The following is a 19,140-nucleotide window of genomic DNA, read 5'->3' as shown; positions in this document are numbered from 1 at the left end:
AGGCAGTCAGCCATGTACAATCATCCACCTGCTGCTCACAAACCACATTCTCTTCTAAAGAATCTTTTAAGAAGTTATTTAAATGGGCTTCTTAAACACTGGCAGTTGATGTCCCTACAACTCGCATTGTAACTGAAGCTTTTCGGTCTGAATGGTTCATCTTCCTAATTGTATTGTGCGGTTGCCTCAAACAACATTGTGAAACAGGCCCACATGACAGTCTTTCATTATTACCCACATCACAAAAATTGTAATGAAGAAGGACATTTAAGAGCAGCTACTACTTTACATGTATATCCAAAAAGTAAATTAAAGTCGATGCAATAGAGTAGAATAACTGAATGGGTGCAGTTAGGCCCCCGAGAGACAGGTTTGAAGAAAGAATTCTGGGTTCAAACAAATCTATTGTGTCAGTTTTTCTCTTCCTTTTGTAAAGAGCTAGTGCAAGCACATTAGCCAGAGGTTTCATAAGCTAAACAAAACATTTTCTCCATTATTTAAGCTGGTCTGTCCTTCCTTCTGGCTGCAGAATTTTCTGTCCCTAGTGAGACACAGATAAAGCCACTTTTCTCCATCTCACTATCCTCTGCTCTTCCCTGCTGAAGCTGAGACTCTTTCTGATGGTTTAAGCTCAACCTCAAACCCAGCGTGAACTTGACATGGTAACCAGCTCCCCCATGACCTCTGATCAATCTCCTTTCTGCACTTCCTGTAGCCACATGAAGGGGGGGGGGTGATGCTGGTAGAGTGTGGGATGGGATGGCGATGCACCTGTGGCAGGGCAGGTGACGGTGACTGCGATGCAGACTCTGACACTGAGGTTAAAGCCATTGAAGAAAGCAAAGATTAGACTTCTTTTGTACCCAGAAGCGTTAAACAAATTAATCTATTGCTGTTCATCTGACTGTAAAATCTCTAGATTTACTGTTTCCAAAGGATGTGGGCCCGGGTCGGGGGTGTTGCTTTAAAGGTCCGCTAATGTAGGAATGCTTTTCTAAAACTACTTTTCAAGAAGTTCAAAACACTGCAAAGAACCAACATTCAGAATATAAAGAATATTCTATATTCACTATCTGTATCACTGTGGCTAGAATCCACCAATAAAGAAATTCATAAAAATTAATTCCTGTCCCTCCTTTTGAAAAATATCTTCTCCAGAAGCTTTAGAAAGCGTTTGCGCCACTGTCGGCTTTTCTCTTCACTAATCTCCCACAAAATACACTGATAAAACTACTAAAAGCCTCTTTGAATAAGAGCAGCTTGTCTCCCTTCTTAACTCATATGAGAAGCTTTACTGCCAGAGCAATGAGGTAAATGTGAGCATGCAAAAGCAGTAATTGCTTTCCTGTTTTGATAGGTGTGGATTAGTAATTAGTAATATTATTACATTAGATAATCGAACATATACATATGTCACATTTTTGTGACATTTTACAGCCAATGAACCACTTCGAGTTTTCATACAATTTTATTTATTTATTTAACCTTTATTTAACCAGGAAGGTCACATTGAGTTACAATAACTCTTCTTCCAGGGAGTCCTGGCCAAGAATGGCGGCTAGTTACAAGTACACTAAAAACAAATGACATACTACCAAATTCACTAAAGGCAATGAAACATATAACTACAAAACACAATTCCCTCAAAAATACGAAGACAATAGACATACAACCACATACAATGAAACCAATAAAAACAATGAAACAAACAACTACAAGAACACAAGTATCACCAAAAAAAAAAATCAAAGCAAGACACAGGCTAAAAATCAATAACATCACACCAGTAAAACACATAATGAAAAATAAACATAAGGGCACCAAATAAAATTAAAAACAATGGCACTGTTCTGTAAGGGTTGATTTTAAAAGGTTTTTAAAAACATTGAGAGATGGAAGAGACTCTAGATTTAAGATATTTTGAAGTTCGTTCCAGACATGTGGTGCATAATAAGAGAAAGATGTTTTACCAAATTCTGTCCTTATTGAAGGAGTGACTAATAATATCTTATTTGATGACCTTATTTATTTATTTATTGACAATACACTGAAATCTTTATTTTTTAAAACATAAATTGCACAAAAATTCTCTGCCCATTGATAACACTGCTATACTTCAAAAGCCTTGCAGTTATGGAACTTAAAGTACTCTTTTCATTTTAAAGGTATCAAATTTTTACATCAAAAAGCTACAACACACACCTGCTAGTGATGTATTTTACAGGTGACTCCTTGTTCAAGATAGTTATTTAGGTGATTTAACTAAAAACACACATACATATATTAATATGCTCCCATTACCAAAACCAATTACTTAATTATAAAAAAGCGTCCCTTTCTTTTAGAATGAATAATACGAAATGCTCCTACATAAAAAAAATAACGGCACAAATTTATTTCTGTAGTAACATAACATTTCTAGTATTGCAGCTTTTTTTGTTAGTATCTATTGTGATTCCCGTATCTAGTTCTCAGATGAATTCTCACGGCAAGCTATGTGTGGATCCAATATGTGGTTTCGTTTATATTTCAATACTATCACATGCAAGTAACAACCAAAATAAAGAGAAGGTTGCATCTATAGACACTTTGTTTTGCTTGTATAATTTCGATAATTATAACCTGAATTTACTAGCTTTAAAACCACATTTTATATTATGAAAACAGGAATTCAAGTAAAATATTTTTAACATTTCGTATTTTGAAAACATCTGTATACATTTAGTATTTTTTTTTACCAGAAACGGCTTAAAATTCATGACGAAACTAATGTAGCAACCAAGTTATTCTTAAATGTATATAAACACAAGAGCTTGTTAGTAGTTAATTAATATATTTAAACGGCAGCTTATACATTTTTGAAACCTTTACCGAAAGATTAACATACTATTATATACGGGTTACGAAAAAAGACCTAGTAAATTCTTAAAAACACACAATTTGTTTTTGTTTTTTTATTCGAGATTCGAAATTTGTAATATTAATATGTATTTGAAATGTATTCGTGTATGTCAAATACTTCTTACGGTTTTATAAAAGAATCAATATGGGTAAAAAACCTTCTTTTTTCTCTTTAATTTTGTCAATCTGTAAATGTCATAGACTCCAAAGCGCAAATCTGTATCTTTCCGATACAAGTCAGTGAAAAAATAATGCTAAATCTGGCTACCGTAGGAATATGTAAAGCAGATCATCAACAGCGGTTTGTCTCTGTAAATCCGCCGCTATGTAATTACTGGAGCATCGCAGCAGCCTTCGGTACGGCGAGCCAAAACCACAGCGAAACTATTCAAATACATCTAATGAGAAACATTGCGTCATCACCAAGTGACTTGATTCGTCATAATTGTGCGACCTCTTTCGTCATCATCGTGAGACTTTCGATGTACAGGTGGGACTGTCCAGTAACGTTTGGAGGGTGATGTCCCTTTAAGTTATTTACGAATGTTACTTTGTTCGTTTTAGTGTTGTTTCACTGAGACGTCTTTTTATATAATGATATTGTGGACTTTGCATCTCGTCTAACTTAAGAAATCAACGTGCTGCAACATAATTAAGAAAAGCGTGGCTCCAAGGTGGTTCATGTTGGGGAAAACAGCTTTCCCTTTGTTGTACGATTTATTTTTTTTTGCTTAAATCACTAAATTACTGTATAGGTTGTCTGCTACATAACAGAGTGTGTAATATGTATCTGTCCTGGATTGACTGTTAACCTTTGTTATTGTAGTTCCTGTCAGCATGTCTGTGCTAAGGTGGAGAAAAGCAGTAGTGCAGCTGTTTCACTCACCCCTCAGCCTTTGGAGGCCAGAAGTGTTTCCACAACGCTATGCGTCTAATAACCTGGGCAGCTTCCTGTGGAGAACAAGTATCACTGGGCAGCTCCGTCAGAGCTCTACAGACACTGGTGGGGTGGGGAGTGTAGTAGAAGAGGGTCCGTCTGGCAGACAGCGGCAAGACCCGCGAGCACGTAACACTGTGAGCAGCATTGGGCGGAAAATTCATCATCGCCACCTGCAGGTGATAGGGGCCTCTGGAGAAAACCTCGGCACCATGCACAGGGCAGATGTAGTACGGCTCATGGACCAGCAGGGCCTCAAGCTTGTGCTTCTGGACCAGAACCAGCAGCCACCAGTGTACAGATTGATGACTGGGAAGCAGATTCATCAGGAACAACTAATGCTGCGGGAGAAGCAGAAAAACAGGACAGGTGTGTGCCTGGCCATCACAGACCCCGTTGTGTGTCTGTATATCTGTGTATACAGCTATGTAGTATTTTTTCTCAGCTGCACAGCTCCACCTCTTTTCCTTGACCCCGTACAGGCCCTGTGGTCATGAAGGAGCTGGTCTTCTCCACAGACATCAGCCACCATGACCTGGACACCAAACTGAAGCAGGTTCAGGGTTGGTTGGAGAAGAAGCACCATGTGCGCCTCACTGTTCGGAGAGGGAACAGCAAGTCCACAGAGCCTCTGGTGAGGACTCCCTGTCTGACATCATTCACCCTACTGGGATTTTTCCTCTATGTCCAGATCAACTAATTCAGGGGTGGGTAATCTTATCCAGAAAGGGACGTTTTATATGTGGGTTTTTGCTGCAACTTTGTATGCATACTGGCCTTTTGCGGATAACATTTGCAACCCCTGAACCAATATGACCCAATTGTATATACAATGGTGCCTGTGGTTCACGAACGCTGTGGTCTACGAACAATTTGGTTCGCGTCCAAAAATGTAGTGAAAAAATGCATTGGTTCACATACAAAATTTGGTCTCCATGTCTCTCTCTGTTCCTGCGATGCCTCAGTCTGTCCGTCACCACACTATATTTTTTACTATAAAAAAAAAACAAAAAATTAACAAAAATTATTTGATAGGTGTCACGTTCAGCTCCGAACGATCCTCTTGTGTGCCACGCCCCCTCATTACCTCATGTCGACTCCTGATTGTTCCCACCTGTTTCTAGTTAATTCCAGCCTGTCCTGTGTACTTAGTCCGCGTCCGAGTCCAGTCCCGTCAGATCTGTCATTGACGTTCGTAATGTCTAGTTCTTGTCTTGCCCGGTTTTGTCTCCAGTCCCGTGAATAAACCCCATTTGCTTGTATCACCAGCTCCTCTCACCTGCTTTCCTGCTCGTTGGAGCACGCAACACAACAATAGGCTTGTGAACAAATTAATCGAATTTCAATACTTTCTTATGGGAAAAATTGTGTTCATGAACCGCAGGCACCACTGTACATTGTGACTATTTATTTGCATCTCTGTTCATACCTTATATGAATGTGAATTTGGAAAGCTCATAAACAATTAAAATTTTTTGATTTTATGGATACCATGTTTAGTAATAGTTCTCTAATTTCATATTTCGACATAGTTTGCACGCTCTCCCCGTGTTCGCGTTGGTTCTGGTGGGCCCCGGTTTCCTCCCACGGTCCAAAAGCATGCAGGATAGGTTGATTGGCGAGTCTAAATTGTAGTTGTGTGAGTGTATCCGCCCTGTGGTGTATAGGCGACTGCCCGGGGTTGGTTCCCGTCTGCGCCCCTTGATCACCTGATAGGCTCCGGTCCCCCCCGCGACCCCAGTTGGGATTCAGCGGTTTCAGAAAATGGATGGATGGATGTGTACAGGCTCATTCACCAATAACCTAAGATTATTTATAATCAACAGTTGGGTATAAAAGACAACTTTATAAACTTGCACATCTATGTTGGGATATATCCACTAGGGCTGGGTCAAGGGCTGCTGAATAGACACAGCTGTGCTGTTTGTTGTACAGACCACATCTAGGAGTGCTGATGCTTTTTGACACAAATGTACTGTCTTGTGACTTCAGGAGCTGGAGCTGGAGCTGGAGCAGATGGTGCAGGGCCTGGTGAGTGGATTTGGTTTTGTGTCTCGGCCTCAGCTCATCCGGGATGGTAAGGCAGCTATGTGCATCCTGCGACCCCCATCCAAAAAGGAGCTGCAACAGTCCAAGACCCCATTGGAGAGAGACCCGTCTGGTCCTGCAGCCTCTGATCAGTCCACACCTGTGGTGAAGTCATCTCCAGAGTAGTGATCTTTCTGCAATAAAGTGTGCAAAACAGACAGTTTATGTGTGGATCTATGCTGGATGGGAAGCTGTCACAGCAGAGACATGAGTGGCCAGTCTTCTTCTGGAGCTCGATCGGCTGGATTCTGAGCCTGTGCCGTGGCAGAGAGGTGAATGCGGTGCATCATACATCAGCCCCAGGACCCGTCTTTTCTGTGTCCTGTACCATGGCTGTACAGCTCGTGTGGACCAACCCCCATACCTGCTGTCTGAATTGTTAATGAATTCCATCTACCTATTGATGTTCTAAGTTAGAACTGAAGGTTAACATTTAAGAATGTTGTTTTTTGGAAAAGGTTTTAAGTCTAGGTTGCGGTATTAATAAAGTAGACCATCCAGTCCCCAGAATAATGCGCTTTATTAATAGAAAACAGTTTTATCTATAAAGAAAAAGTTCAGTAATTTAGTCCTTTTTAATATTATGAAACTATGAAGATAAAAGATTTATCTATAAATAAATCATTGAATAAACCTGCATGTCAATTTTTCTTCAGGATGTTGTATTTCTGTAACTGACACTTTATTCTCAAGCACATTGGGGTGCAGGAGGTAATACACAAAAAACATTGGAAATGTAATAAAATTGACAGTGAAACAATTACATGAAAAAGTGAATATGTTTAAGCACTTGGTTGTGACATGCAGACAACTAAGCTTAGGAGGATCGATAAAAATCCTGAGAGCAGGCAGCATGTTGGTAAAGGGTACACTGATCATCTGGAGGATTTTATTATTTTTGACTTGATTTATTGGGCAAAGTCATTGTGAGAGGGACCTCCTCACATATGAGTGTCCAATAACTATGTGGTCTCTCCGGAAGAATGTCCAGTCTTCAATATATGTTGGATCCATTAGACTAATGAATTCTGACATGAGTTCGTGTGATACTAGGGTGGTTAGGTGCCTCCTTACTACAGTGCTACATAATATTCCACAAAGCAGGATTTTTCCATTAGCCAGACAACTTAAGCCAAATTTTAGAATTCTATTAGGAATGTCCCTGTTGGAAGGATTTCACGTTTGGCTTAAGTTATCCAGCTAACTGGGAAATTCTGCTTTGTGGAATACCCCCCAAGACTTAACCACTATGGAACCACAGAAAAAACGATTCTATTTCCCAAGCTCCCTCATCTATGTTGGAATGTATACCATTGTGCAGTAGATTGTGTTGGTCTTTATGCAGGTGTTTGTGTGTGCATATTTTAGAGAATGAAGTCCGTGAATGTGTATGTGACTGTTAGTGTGTGCGTGTAATACAGTGATTGTTTTTCCTTCAGGCTCTGTCAGTACATTGGCTCAGAGCCAGATGGCTATACGCTCTACTGTTGTTATGCAGATGGCTTCAGCTCTAATAAAGCCTTTATTAATCCTCTGCTGCCTGATGCATAGTATTCCTGTAGAATCCCAAGCTTACTGTATTTATGTAGCATAAGCTGTCAGCAAGACTTGTTTAACTGTTTTTCTCCAGTTCAAACTGTCTGCAAGATTCTGTGTTTGCTCCAATAGAAGCTATCTAGATGATTCTGCATTTAGTACTAGTTCAGTACAAGTTCATTAGACTCAGTGTTTGTCCACTACAAACTGTCCATAATATTGTTGGCTGTACTTCTATACAAGGTTTATTCTGTGTTTACCATATCATTTCATCAAAAGCTGTCCATAAGACCCTGAGATAGATTAATCTTGGGATGCCACCAATGACCTTCCTGTGACCTAAGCAGAAGGACTTGCTTCCTAAATCTTACAGGTCATCTGGAAAGAAGCAATTAAGGTTTCACCCTGGCAGGAATTTAACTCAACACTGACCTCTATGGGCCAAATATGGAATTTACAGAATGACCAGTAAAGTGAGTGGAATTTGTAGCCACAGATTCTTTGTCACTGCATGTTAAACTGAAAACAATAGATTTTACCTGCTGCAATATGGATGAAACAAGTCTGTTTAATCAGGCACTTCAGCTGCAATGCGGGTTTTTGTAACCAAATATTCAGTGATCACTTTTTTATTCTATAATGTATTCTAAGTTAAGTGCCAGGTAGGACCCACTTAATTAGGGACACCCAGAGAGTACCAAGGAGGACCCACTTTATTAGGGACACCCAGATAGTACCAGGTAGGACCCACTTAATTAGGGACACCCAGAGAGTACCAAGGAGGACCCACTTTATTAGGGACACCCAGATAGTACCAGGTAGGACCCACTTAATTAGGGACACCCAGAGAGTACCAAGGAGGACCCACTTTATTAGGGACACCCAGATAGTACCAGGTAGGACCCACTTAATTAGGGACACCCAGATAGTACCAGGGAGGACCCACTTTATTAGGGACACACAGATAGTACCAGAGAGGACCCACTTAATTAGGGACACCCAGATAGTACCAGAGAGGACCCACTTTATTAGGGACACCCAGATAGTACCAGGTAGGACCCACTTAATTAGGGACACCCAGAGAGTACCAAGGAGGACCCACTTTATTAGGGACACCCAGATAGTACCAGGTAGGACCCACTTAATTAGGGACACCCAGATAGTACCAGGGAGGACCCACTTTATTAGGGACACCCAGATAGTACCAGGTAGGACCCACTTAATTAGGGACGCCCAGATAGTACCAGGTAGGACCCACTTTATTAGGGACGCCCAGATAGTACCAGGTAGGACCCACTTTATTAGGGACACCCAGATAGTACCAGGTAGGACCCACTTAATTAGGGACACCCAGATAGTACCAGAGAGGACCCACTTTATTAGAGACACCCAGATATTACCGGGTAGGACCCACTTAATTAGGGACACCCAGATAGTACCGGGTAGGACCCACTATATTAGGGACACCCAGATAGTACCAGGGAGGACCCACTTTATTAGGGACACCCAGATAGTACCAGGTAGGACCCACTTTATTAGGGACACCCAGATAGTACCAGGTAGGACCCACTTAATTAGGGACACCCAGATAGTACCAGGTAGGACCCACTTTATTAGGGACACCCAGATAGTACCGGGTAGGACCCACTTTATTAGAGACACCCAGATATTACCGGGTAGGACCCACTTAATTAGGGACACCCAGATAGTACCGGGTAGGACCCACTATATTAGGGACACCCAGATAGTACCAGGGAGGACCCACTTTATTAGGGTCACCCAGATAGTACCAGGGAGGACCCACTTTATTAGGGACACCCAGATAGTACCAGGTAGGACCCGCTTTATTAGAGACACCCAGATAGTACCAGGGAGGACCCACTTTATTAGGGACACGCAGATAGTACCAGGTAGGACCCACTTTATTAGGGACACCCAGATAGTACCAAGGAGGACCCACTTTATTAGGGACACCCAGATAGTACCAGGTAGGACCCACTTTATTAGGGACACCCAGATGGTACCAGGTAGGACCCACTTTATTGGGGACACCCAGATAGTACCAGAGAGGACCCACTTTATTGGGGACACCCAGATAGTACCAGGTAGGACCCACTTAATTAGGGACACTCAGATAGTACCAAGGAGGACCCACTTTATTAGGGACACCCAGATAGTACCAGGTAGGACCCACTTTATTAGGGACACCCAGATGGTACCAGGTAGGACCCACTATATTAGGGTCACCCAGATAGTACCAGAGAGGACCCACTTTATTAGGGACACCCAGATAGTACCAGAGAGGACCCACTTTATTGGGGACACCCAGATAGTACCAGGTAGGACCCACTTTATTAGAGACACCCAGATAGTACCAGGGAGGACCCACTTTATTAGGGACACCCAGATAGTACCAGAGAGGACCCACTTTATTAGGGACACCCAGATAGTACCAGGGAGGACCCACTTAATTAGGGACACCCAGATAGTACCAGAGAGGACCCACTTTATTAGGGACACCCAGATAGTACCAGGGAGGACCCACTTTATTAGGGACACCCAGATAGTACCAGGGAGGACCCACTTTTGCCTCCTGAGCCACTAAAAGGGTAGGTAATTTGTACCTTCAGAGAAACTTTTTTTTGCATGCCACAGTTTTACTAAGCTGGTATGTTTTATTGTAGCGGTTATGGTCTGGCCATTCTCCTATGACCTCTCTCATTAACGGCATGTTTATGTCCACTGAAATGCCACTGGCTGGATGTTTTATTATTGCGCTGCTCTCAGTAAACATTAAACATCACAGAGTGTGAAAATCCCAGGATACTGGCTGTTTCTGAGATGCTGGACCACCATGTCTGCCAACAACAATAATATCATTCTGGAACTCTCTTAAGCGAGGTGTGTCAGCTGTTCTACTGCTGAGCCAAACAGGAAATAAACAGGGCAGTGGGTCAGGTTGCTGTGCCTGTGATTGGAAGGTCCTTAACCCCAACCAGCTCCCTGTTTTCTCTCAAAAATGTTCACCACTTTGGATAAAAACACTGATTAAATAATTAAAGTGTAAAGGGAGATGCAAAACTCAACACATTGTAGATGCTTGTGTCAATTTCAGTGTTAATGCTTGTGAGTGCGCATGTGTTTTCAGCATATATGAGTCTCATTCAATGTTGCCAATCAGTATATAACTGAATAAGCGCAGAAACAAAATACAATCATTATCTACCTCTATATGAGTGTTTGCCACACAAAGGAGAGCAAGATGGGATATGTGAAAACACCTTCAAGACTTGACATGCTTGTTCAAATGGTGCACTGGTGGCCAAAATTGTGGCAACATCCAGCATTTCTGGCATCACACTTAAAACTCAATAAACAATCAAAGAATGTTTACACATATATATTGGACAATTAAATAAGTAACTGGAGTAACAGTTGAATAAAGTTTTGAAATCTCTAAAAACTGGAAGTATTTCCAAAATTTTACCCACTAGTATAAATAAAGCATGACTTTTTTATTTTACCCAAACTGAGTGATAATCACTATAGTGTGTATGATTTGTAGTTCGCATGACCATGTTGGAGAGAGGCTTTTAACACTTGATGCAGAATTGTGGTCTTCAGTGGTGTGTGCTGACGTTTGTACCTCAGTCGACTTTCCATTCTATTGTGGGTCAGGGTTAGAAGCCACCCACCATGACCAGTGACATGTGACCCTCATGTGACCCTCATGTGAGCTGGTTTCCCTGGCGACCGGCTCTCAGTGTCTACAGTAACCCCCCTCAGGCCTCACATGACCAGATTTTTCATAGCACACATTCACAAGCATTTAGCTGCTCATTATCCCATTTTAGCACAATAAGCGTCACATCCAATTACATGCTGCTAGTGCAGGCCTTGGATCCACGTAAAAATGCCCGTGCACAGACCAAGAGACGTCACTGCAAAGTAGACAGAGTCACCAGCAGAGTGGCGGATGGGCAGCAATGCAGATGACAGTGTTGTCGATTAAACTCAGGCAGCTACTCCAAAACATTCAGAAGAAGCCTGGACATAACATTTTTTTATTTCTTATGCCGCTTTTATCCAACATGGCCTGCAAATATTGTGGAATGTGTAGCGTGTGCAGCTCAGTACTTTTCATCAAGCGGCAGGAGATGCAGGTGCAGCCGGTTTAACCAGCCACTGAAATACACTGTGAGCAAAATTGTGGACACACCTAGCATTTTTGGCATCACACTTTAAAAATTGCTACAGGAATATTGGCAGTACTGCTTATAAACATACACTGGATGATTCAATAAGTAACTGGAGCAACAGGTGAATAAAGTCCTGCAATCTCTAAAAATTGGAAATGTTTGAAATTATTGTCCATTCTGCCTTCTTCGGTACCAGTAGCATCAAGAAACACCATGTTGCTAATAACAAGGCAGGTTTGAGTATTTCAGTCTGCAAACATTTCAAAGCAGCAGTCTTGGCAGGAGCTTCAGTTCAGCCCCTGAAGGGCGATTATATATACACTGGTAATCAGTCTCCTGTAGTTCCTGGTCACCAGCACTCAAGGCTCAAGCTCACCAGGCTGTAAATTGAACCGGAATTGAGGTTATATAATGCATGAACATTTTTAGCTCCGTCCGAAAAAGAACATATCTCACTGACACAAAGTCTGGGCAGGGAAGTAAATGTTTACTTGGAAACCAGAGTCATTTTCAAGGCCAAGGACAATGAGTTGGGGACAAGACTGGCAGTAAAGAGAAATTTTATTTAGTTCAATTACTAAAGAAACAGAACAAAACATAATTTTATGTAAGTACTGTATATATGGTCAACATGCAGAGACCAGGTCACCTGACTGTTGGCCCCAAGTTTGCCATAAGCCACAGGCATGTGTCACGACTTGGTGTTTCTCAAATAAGCCACTGCCTGGATGTTTCCTTGCCCTGTGCTCTGTGCTGCTCAGCTCCATGTCCCTCTACTGGAGAAGCAGCTGGAAGATGGATGAAGGAAGGTGGGTATTATAAAATACATGAAGATCCCTGTGTGTCACAGCTTGTCAGAGTTGTGTGATCCTGTGTAGGATTATGGGTAAAACAGTGTGATCCTGAAAAGCATTATGGGTGAAACTGTGTGATCCTGAGAAGGATTATGGGCGAAACTGTGTGATCCCGCGGAAGATGATATTTTCAAAAATACCAAATGCATGACTATGTGTGGTCATATGAAGAATTCCATATAAGGATAAAAAATGACGTAAGGGTCAGGTGTACAGTTTTACCAAACAGAGCCATGCCAGACAAAGGAATTAAACAGAGGCCAGTATTTGCAGTTTACTCTGCTTGTGTTGTTTTTACCCGACAAAGGTGCCAGTGATTGGACCCCCAGTCTGGGAGAGAGGTGCACTCAAGTAGGCCGAGGCCTTTGTGACGGATGCCCCTCCCTGGACCACAGGCACTGGGCTAATCACATTAGCAGCAGGCTAAAGAGACGGGAAGGAGACAGTGCAGTGAAAGCCAGGGTGCGAGGCACGACTAATCTCGTTAGGGCACGGAAAAGGGGGACGCTGCTGCTGCACAGTGGCTGAGAAAAACCTCATTTTCCCAGGAATGAGTTCACCTGTATGGTAACACAGAAAGTTGCCCTTTTGATGCTTATTATGCCAAACAATTGCACTTGGCACGTACCAATGGGGGTTTTCGAGGCACTGTTTATTGTCGTGATATTTTTAAAAAAGGAGACAGACAGTGCATTCCATTAGATCTGCTTTCATGCTGCAGCCAAACGGGCCTTTTAAACCCTGTGGTACAAGGCTTTTAAACAGAGCCCCCAGTAAGTGGGCGGGGGCCAGGGGGGCGAGGCATGAATAAAGCTTACTTTATGTCTAATTGTAAGCGCACCCGAGTTCAACCTTAATGCAAACCTTAGCAACCAAGAAGACAATGGGATGCTCTCCGTAAAAGCATTTCCTGCTGAGTAATCCAGGCAGATGCTGCTAGAAGGACATTCCGCGGACGGGGGCTGGCACCGGCGGAACATGGCCACCACGGCGCTGCCCGGCAGCCTCGCGATCGGATTCCTCAACCTCCCTGGCAACGGCGGGAAAATGAGCCGTCAGTTTGCATTCGTCAAGTTTCCACTTAATCTCACACCCTCCTTTCTTTTCTTTTTCCTTCTGTTTTTTGTGTGGGATGGATTAAGCGAGGTGGTAAAACCGTGTTTTTAATGTGCAGGAGATGTGCAGTGCCACTTAAACTGCTAAGACACACGGAGTCCTGGATGTGGCCCTGCCATCCCCTTAGAAAGCAGTGCATTCTGGGAAATGGGCTGACAGAAGATTTTCACTACATAATACAGCAGATGCAACTCTTTCAGACTTCCACCTGCGTCAGTGTTTGTGCTGTTAATGTTAAGAGGATCTCAATGAGACAGACACCTATAGACTTGGATTTTTAAACCAAGTAAAAAAGGAACAGATCTGAATAAGTCAAAATCACAGACCCCGTGTGTACAAAGCACAGCAACGTCTGACCTGACCCTAACCGTAACCCTAATCTGACACACATTCTCACTTACACATCAACAAAAACACAGTTTTTCAGTTCTCAGATGCAAACATGCACACACCAACATTCAAACGTAGATAGACACATATACCCTAGTCATCTTATGTATTTGGTTAGATTTTTGAGCCCAAAACCAACATTGCTTGGATACCATTCGCATCCATCACAAATTATCTATCACAGAGCCTGTATCGGGGATTTTTTTCACATAATAATAATTGGTACTTTATTGATCCCCAAGGGGAAATTCTCTTTACCCCTCCCCCCAACTTACTCTCTGTAGGTGAGATCCAGCTGATCGCAAAGGGCAGCCACCCATAGCAGCACCCAGGGGGCTGGGGGTTAAGGGGCTTGTTCAGGGACCCGCAGATGTGCTGAGGCTGGGCTTGAAATGGTGACCTTCGAATCACAGCCCACTGGGCCACACGTCTCCCACATTTGTTCTTAGATGGTGTAGATAGTGTAGTTCAGGGTTTGCAGATTTCCCTGCTCGACACACACCTTAGCTAATTACCAAGTTTTGGTGTGTTTGAACAGGGAATTCTGTAAACTGTGTTAGATTCTGACTCTCCAGGACAAGAACTGGGGAACCCTGGTGTAGCTGACATCGTGGTGGTGAAGGTCTCAGACTTGTATCCTTAGCTTTGTTAGATCAGTTTCCATGAAAACACCTCTGTGTGGTTCTGCAGGTTAAAGCTGGGTGCCTGTAGTTAGGAGGTTGCTGGTTTAAATCTCATAGCTGGTGGGAATCACACTGCCCTTATCAAGTGGTGATCAGAGTTAGAGAACAAGAGAAGTTTCTATAATATAAAAAGTCACAGTTTTTCTGAATTCAAACTTATTCTTGAATAGAAGAGATGTATTTTAATCATATTTCATCAGTGAAACCTATGCCACGTCACAAAATAAATGGTTTAAACAAGAAATTTGAAGAAGGCATGTGATTAAATTAATTCTGATTCATCAAATGAATTCTGTCAACTTATTTTAATGGTTACAACTTTCAGAAATTAATAGGAAACATTGCCCTTGCTTTCAGTGACATCAGTGTGCACAGGACATAATCAATTTCTCACACTGCTCTGATTTGATGTTTTTAATAATTTATAAACACGTTCATAACAAATATCAATGCATTCATAAAGCATTATAAACATGGCTATAAATATTTATGAAAAGGCATAACATGTTATAGCCATCTGTATTTTGCATTATAAATACTTCATGAAGCTCTCAGCTATAATGCACTAAAGATAACTTTATAATGCATTATGTGGTTGGTATGAGCATTAAGGATGCTTTGTACTGTATTAAAAAGGTATCTATAGTGCATTATAGATGCAAGTTTCATAAGACATTCATAATGCATAATACACGTCTATAATGTGTTATGCCTTTTTATAAATATTCGGTAACGCTCTACATTAACTGCACCTTCATGATGCTTTTATATTGCATCCATAAAACGTTCAGTACACCTTCATTTTGTATTCATTAAGTATTCATAAAACATTCTTAAACATCATGTATGTATATCTTAGCATCCTAACATCCCTTAACAGCTGCAATATACATTAATAACATTCATTATATAATAATAACAAACATTATAATTATATAATCATGTAATGTTTGTTATTAATGTATATTAAAGCTGTTAAGGGATGTTAGGATGTTAAGGTGTACTTGCATGCTGCTTATGAATGTTCTATGAATGCATTATGAAGGTGCACCTAATGTAAAACATTACCAAATATTCATAGCCACGTTATAATGTTTTATGAGTGCATTATAATACATTATGAATGTGTTTATAAATTACTAAAAAAAACATGACCTTAAGTGTTACCGATTTAAGAACATAAGAACGTTAGTAATTTACAAATGAGTGGAGGCAACTCGGCCCCTCAAGCTCGTTTGGGGCGAACTCAACTAATAGCTCAGAGTTGTTAAAATCTTATCTAGCTCTGATTTAAAGGAGCCCAGGGTTTTAGCTTGTACTACACTAACAGGAAGACTATTCCATACTCTATCTACAAAAGAAAGAAAGAAGTGCTTTCTCAAATCCATTTTAAAATGTTCTCCCAGTAATTTCCACCTATGGCCACGAGTTCTACTATTTAAACTAATATTGAAATAGCCATTTGGCTGAACAGCATCCAGACCTGTTAGAATCTTATATACCTGGATCATGTCCCCCCTTAATCTCCTTTGCTCAAGGCTGAACAGATTCAGCTCAGCTAACCTCTCCTCATAAGATATTCCTCTAAGACCAGGAATCATTCTTGTAGCACTACGTTGAACCCTTTCCAAGGTAGCAATGTCCTTTTTAAGGTATGGTGACCAAACCTGCACACAATATTCTAGGTGGGGTCTTACCAAGGAATTGTATAATCGTAGCATCACCTCCCTTGACTTAAACTCCACACACCTAGAGATGTAACCCAATGTCCTTTTGGCCTTTTTTATTGCTTCCCCACACTGGCGAGAGTGGGGCATGGAAGCATCAACATACACACCGAGACCTTTCTCATAATCAGCTACCTTTATTTCAGTGGAACCCATAAAATATCCATCCATCACCATAACCGCTTAATCCCAACTGGGGTCTGTACTTTATATTTTCTCTCCCTGCATGGATTACCTTACATTTATCTACGTTAAATTTAATCTTCCAGGTATCAGCCCCGTCACTAATTAATCAAGATCCCATTGTAGCCTCTCTGCTGCTAGATCAGTATCTGCTACACCACCTACCTTGGTGTTGTCTGCAAATGTAACCAGTTTACTGTATGTATTGCTGTCAATATCATTAATGTAAATTAGGTCCTATAATTGAACCCTGTGTTACCCCACTATGAATGCAGGCCTATTGTGACATTGTGCCTCTAATAACTACCTGCTGCTTCCTGTCTGTTAACCAGTTTTCGATCCAAGCTACTACAGTTCCTAAAATCCCTGCAGCTTTGAGCTTTAGCCCGGAGCCGTTTGTGGGGACAACATCAAAGGTCTTCTGGAAATCTAAGTAAATCACGCCATAGGCCTTTTTGTGATCAATTTCTCTTGTATATTCCTCAAGTTGCTCAAGTAGATTAGATTAACAGGATCTACCTCTCCTAAATCCATGTTGGCTATCCCTCAGAATGTTATTTGAATCCAGGTAATCTACCATTTTCCCTTATTATTATAGCTTCCATTTCCTTTCCAGTTATGCAAGTTAAATTTATTCGCCAATAGTTTGCTGGATTACATCTATCCCCTTTTTTGAATATGGGTGTTATATTAGCATGCTTCCAATCAGAATGTACCACACCAGTAGATAACAATTTCTGAAATAATAAAGTTAAAGGTTGGCTAATAATATCCCTCATCTCTTTTAAAACTATAAGTAAGATGACGTCACGAGCTTTGTTCACCCTGGAGAGGTCCACCGTCTTGCAAAATGCTTATTAGTGTTGCCAAATAGATTAGGGTTGCCAGATATTTTAAGATATTTCAGATTAGATCCAAAAACTATCAAGTACAACTAATTGTTCTCTAATTTTGATTGCATGCCTTTCTCAAATTTCTTTTTTAAATCAGTTATTTTGTGATGTGGCATAGCTTTCTCTGACGAAATATGATTAAAATACATCCCTTATATTCATATTAGAATAACTTTCAATTCGGACAAGCTGCGACTTCGTATATTACAAAAAAACATCTCTTCATCAATAACTTTGACCACCACTGTATAAATAAACATTCATACATTATATATCCAGTTTCATAAAGAGGTGAAATTTTAAATAGAGGAGTTTAGGTACTGAAGACTGCAAAGGTTAACAGCTACACACTGCCCCCTTGTGGTGATTTCATCACACCTTGACAGCTGAAGGTGTAATGTACTGTTTGCCTTGCTTGCATGTTGCTTTGAATAAAAGAGTCCCGATTCAGTGCTTGATAAATATATTAAGAAAATGCTGACATGTATATTCTGGCAGCTTGAGCTCTCATATTAGGCTCTTATAACATGCCCATTAAACTGGACACCACCTATAAACATTACAGTTCTGATTATTTTACTCTTATCTGGCTACTGCTGAAAGTTCACTAGATTAACTGGTTATGTGTAGGTACTGTATATTGAAATGTAATTAAAAATGACTCTCCTCAGTATTTACATTTATGTCAGCATACAGACAGTGCAGAACCAGAAAAGGACTGGATCTAAATAAATGGCCCGTAATTCTGATTCATCTTTGGAACCATTTTTAACTGAGATTTTTCCAGTGAACATAATGGTGCAAACAGAACATACAGGTATTCTGTGCTGTACGACCTCCTACCGCCCTCCACTGCCTCCAGGGTTTCCATCATCACAGACCGCCACCGTTAAAATGAGCGCTGGCTGGCTGACAGTCTGCTGCCCATAATTCCCTTGTGGTCTGCAGGAACGTCACTTAAACCACGAGTGAGAATGCGTTTGGGGAAGGAAAGAGCCAGCTGAGTGAAACTTGGAGTGCAATACAGTGATGAATTCCCGGCCGTGCCAGGTCACACTTTTATAGTCTGACACCATATTGAAACGCCACCAGATATAATGGTTAGACAGCAGCCTTACCACATCCCAGAGGCCCAAAGGGCAGCGTTAGAAGCTGAACCATATAACATGTGCCAGCTCGGGGTGATTGAACAGTCTCAGAGTCCCTGGTCCAGCCCAATAGTGATGGTTCCAAAACTAGACGGGTCCCTGCAATACTGCAACGACTTCTGAAGGTTGGACAAAGTGGCCAAGATTGACAGCTGTCCACTGCCACGGACAGACGAGCTCACAGAGTAGCTAGGCCTCTCCAGCGAAGTTGCCCCCCCCATAGACTAGCCTTTGTGCTGATCGCCCATTACACGCTGATCGGCACTACGCCTGTCATATAGTGACTGCCACAGTGCCTGTTTCACACCGATCGGCCATCACACGCTGAGCGGCACGGTGCCTTTCCCATGGTGATCAGCTGTTGCACGCTGTTTGCCTGTCACATGCTGATCCACAAACAAGATGGGCTATGACATCCCTGGACTATCTTGAGAGAAGAGACAGTGTTGGTAATGTTGGGCTCATCCAGCAGAGGGCGCTCCTAA

At 41.5% G+C, this 19,140-nt stretch overlaps 2 protein-coding genes across 5 annotated transcripts in view; both read left to right on the top strand.

Annotated features, from left to right (window-relative positions):
* LOC111857265 (MICOS complex subunit MIC26-like) overlaps window positions 1-19,140 on the top strand; it is a 152,656-nt gene that overhangs the window by 100,961 nt on the left and 32,555 nt on the right. The gene's annotated exons all lie outside the window — the stretch shown is intronic.
* mtif3 (mitochondrial translational initiation factor 3) lies at window positions 3,331-7,460 on the top strand. Of its 4 annotated transcripts, none has more exons than XM_023837900.2 (4): window positions 3,331-3,391; window positions 3,728-4,207; window positions 4,321-4,472; window positions 5,831-7,460. In XM_023837900.2, exons 2-4 carry the CDS (start codon window positions 3,739-3,741, stop codon window positions 6,050-6,052), a joined length of 843 nt encoding a protein of 280 aa, XP_023693668.1. In that variant the 5' UTR covers window positions 3,331-3,391; window positions 3,728-3,738; the 3' UTR covers window positions 6,053-7,460. The 4 variants fall into 4 exon arrangements, with proteins under 4 accessions (XP_023693668.1, XP_023693667.1, XP_023693666.1 ...); XM_023837899.2 differs by having other exon boundaries at window positions 3,357-3,575; XM_023837901.2 differs by having other exon boundaries at window positions 3,365-3,418.

The sequence above is a fragment of the Paramormyrops kingsleyae genome, chromosome 24, assembly GCF_048594095.1.
Source record: "Paramormyrops kingsleyae isolate MSU_618 chromosome 24, PKINGS_0.4, whole genome shotgun sequence".
Taxonomy (NCBI): Eukaryota; Metazoa; Chordata; class Actinopteri; order Osteoglossiformes; family Mormyridae; genus Paramormyrops; species Paramormyrops kingsleyae.
Note: the sequence above shows the minus strand (reverse complement) of the source record. Positions and strands in the feature narration are given on the sequence as shown.

Bases quoted from the DNA above. Each gene is read 5' to 3' on its own strand.
- mtif3 (XM_023837900.2), top strand. From the start codon at position 3,739: ATGTCTGTGCTAAGGTGGAGAAAAGCAGTAGTGCAGCTGTTTCACTCA. The intron at 4,208-4,320 runs GTGTGTGCCTGG...GACCCCGTACAG, and splicing joins GAAGCAGAAAAACAGGACAG to GCCCTGTGGTCATGAAGGAG. The intron at 4,473-5,830 runs GTGAGGACTCCC...TTGTGACTTCAG, and splicing joins GCAAGTCCACAGAGCCTCTG to GAGCTGGAGCTGGAGCTGGA.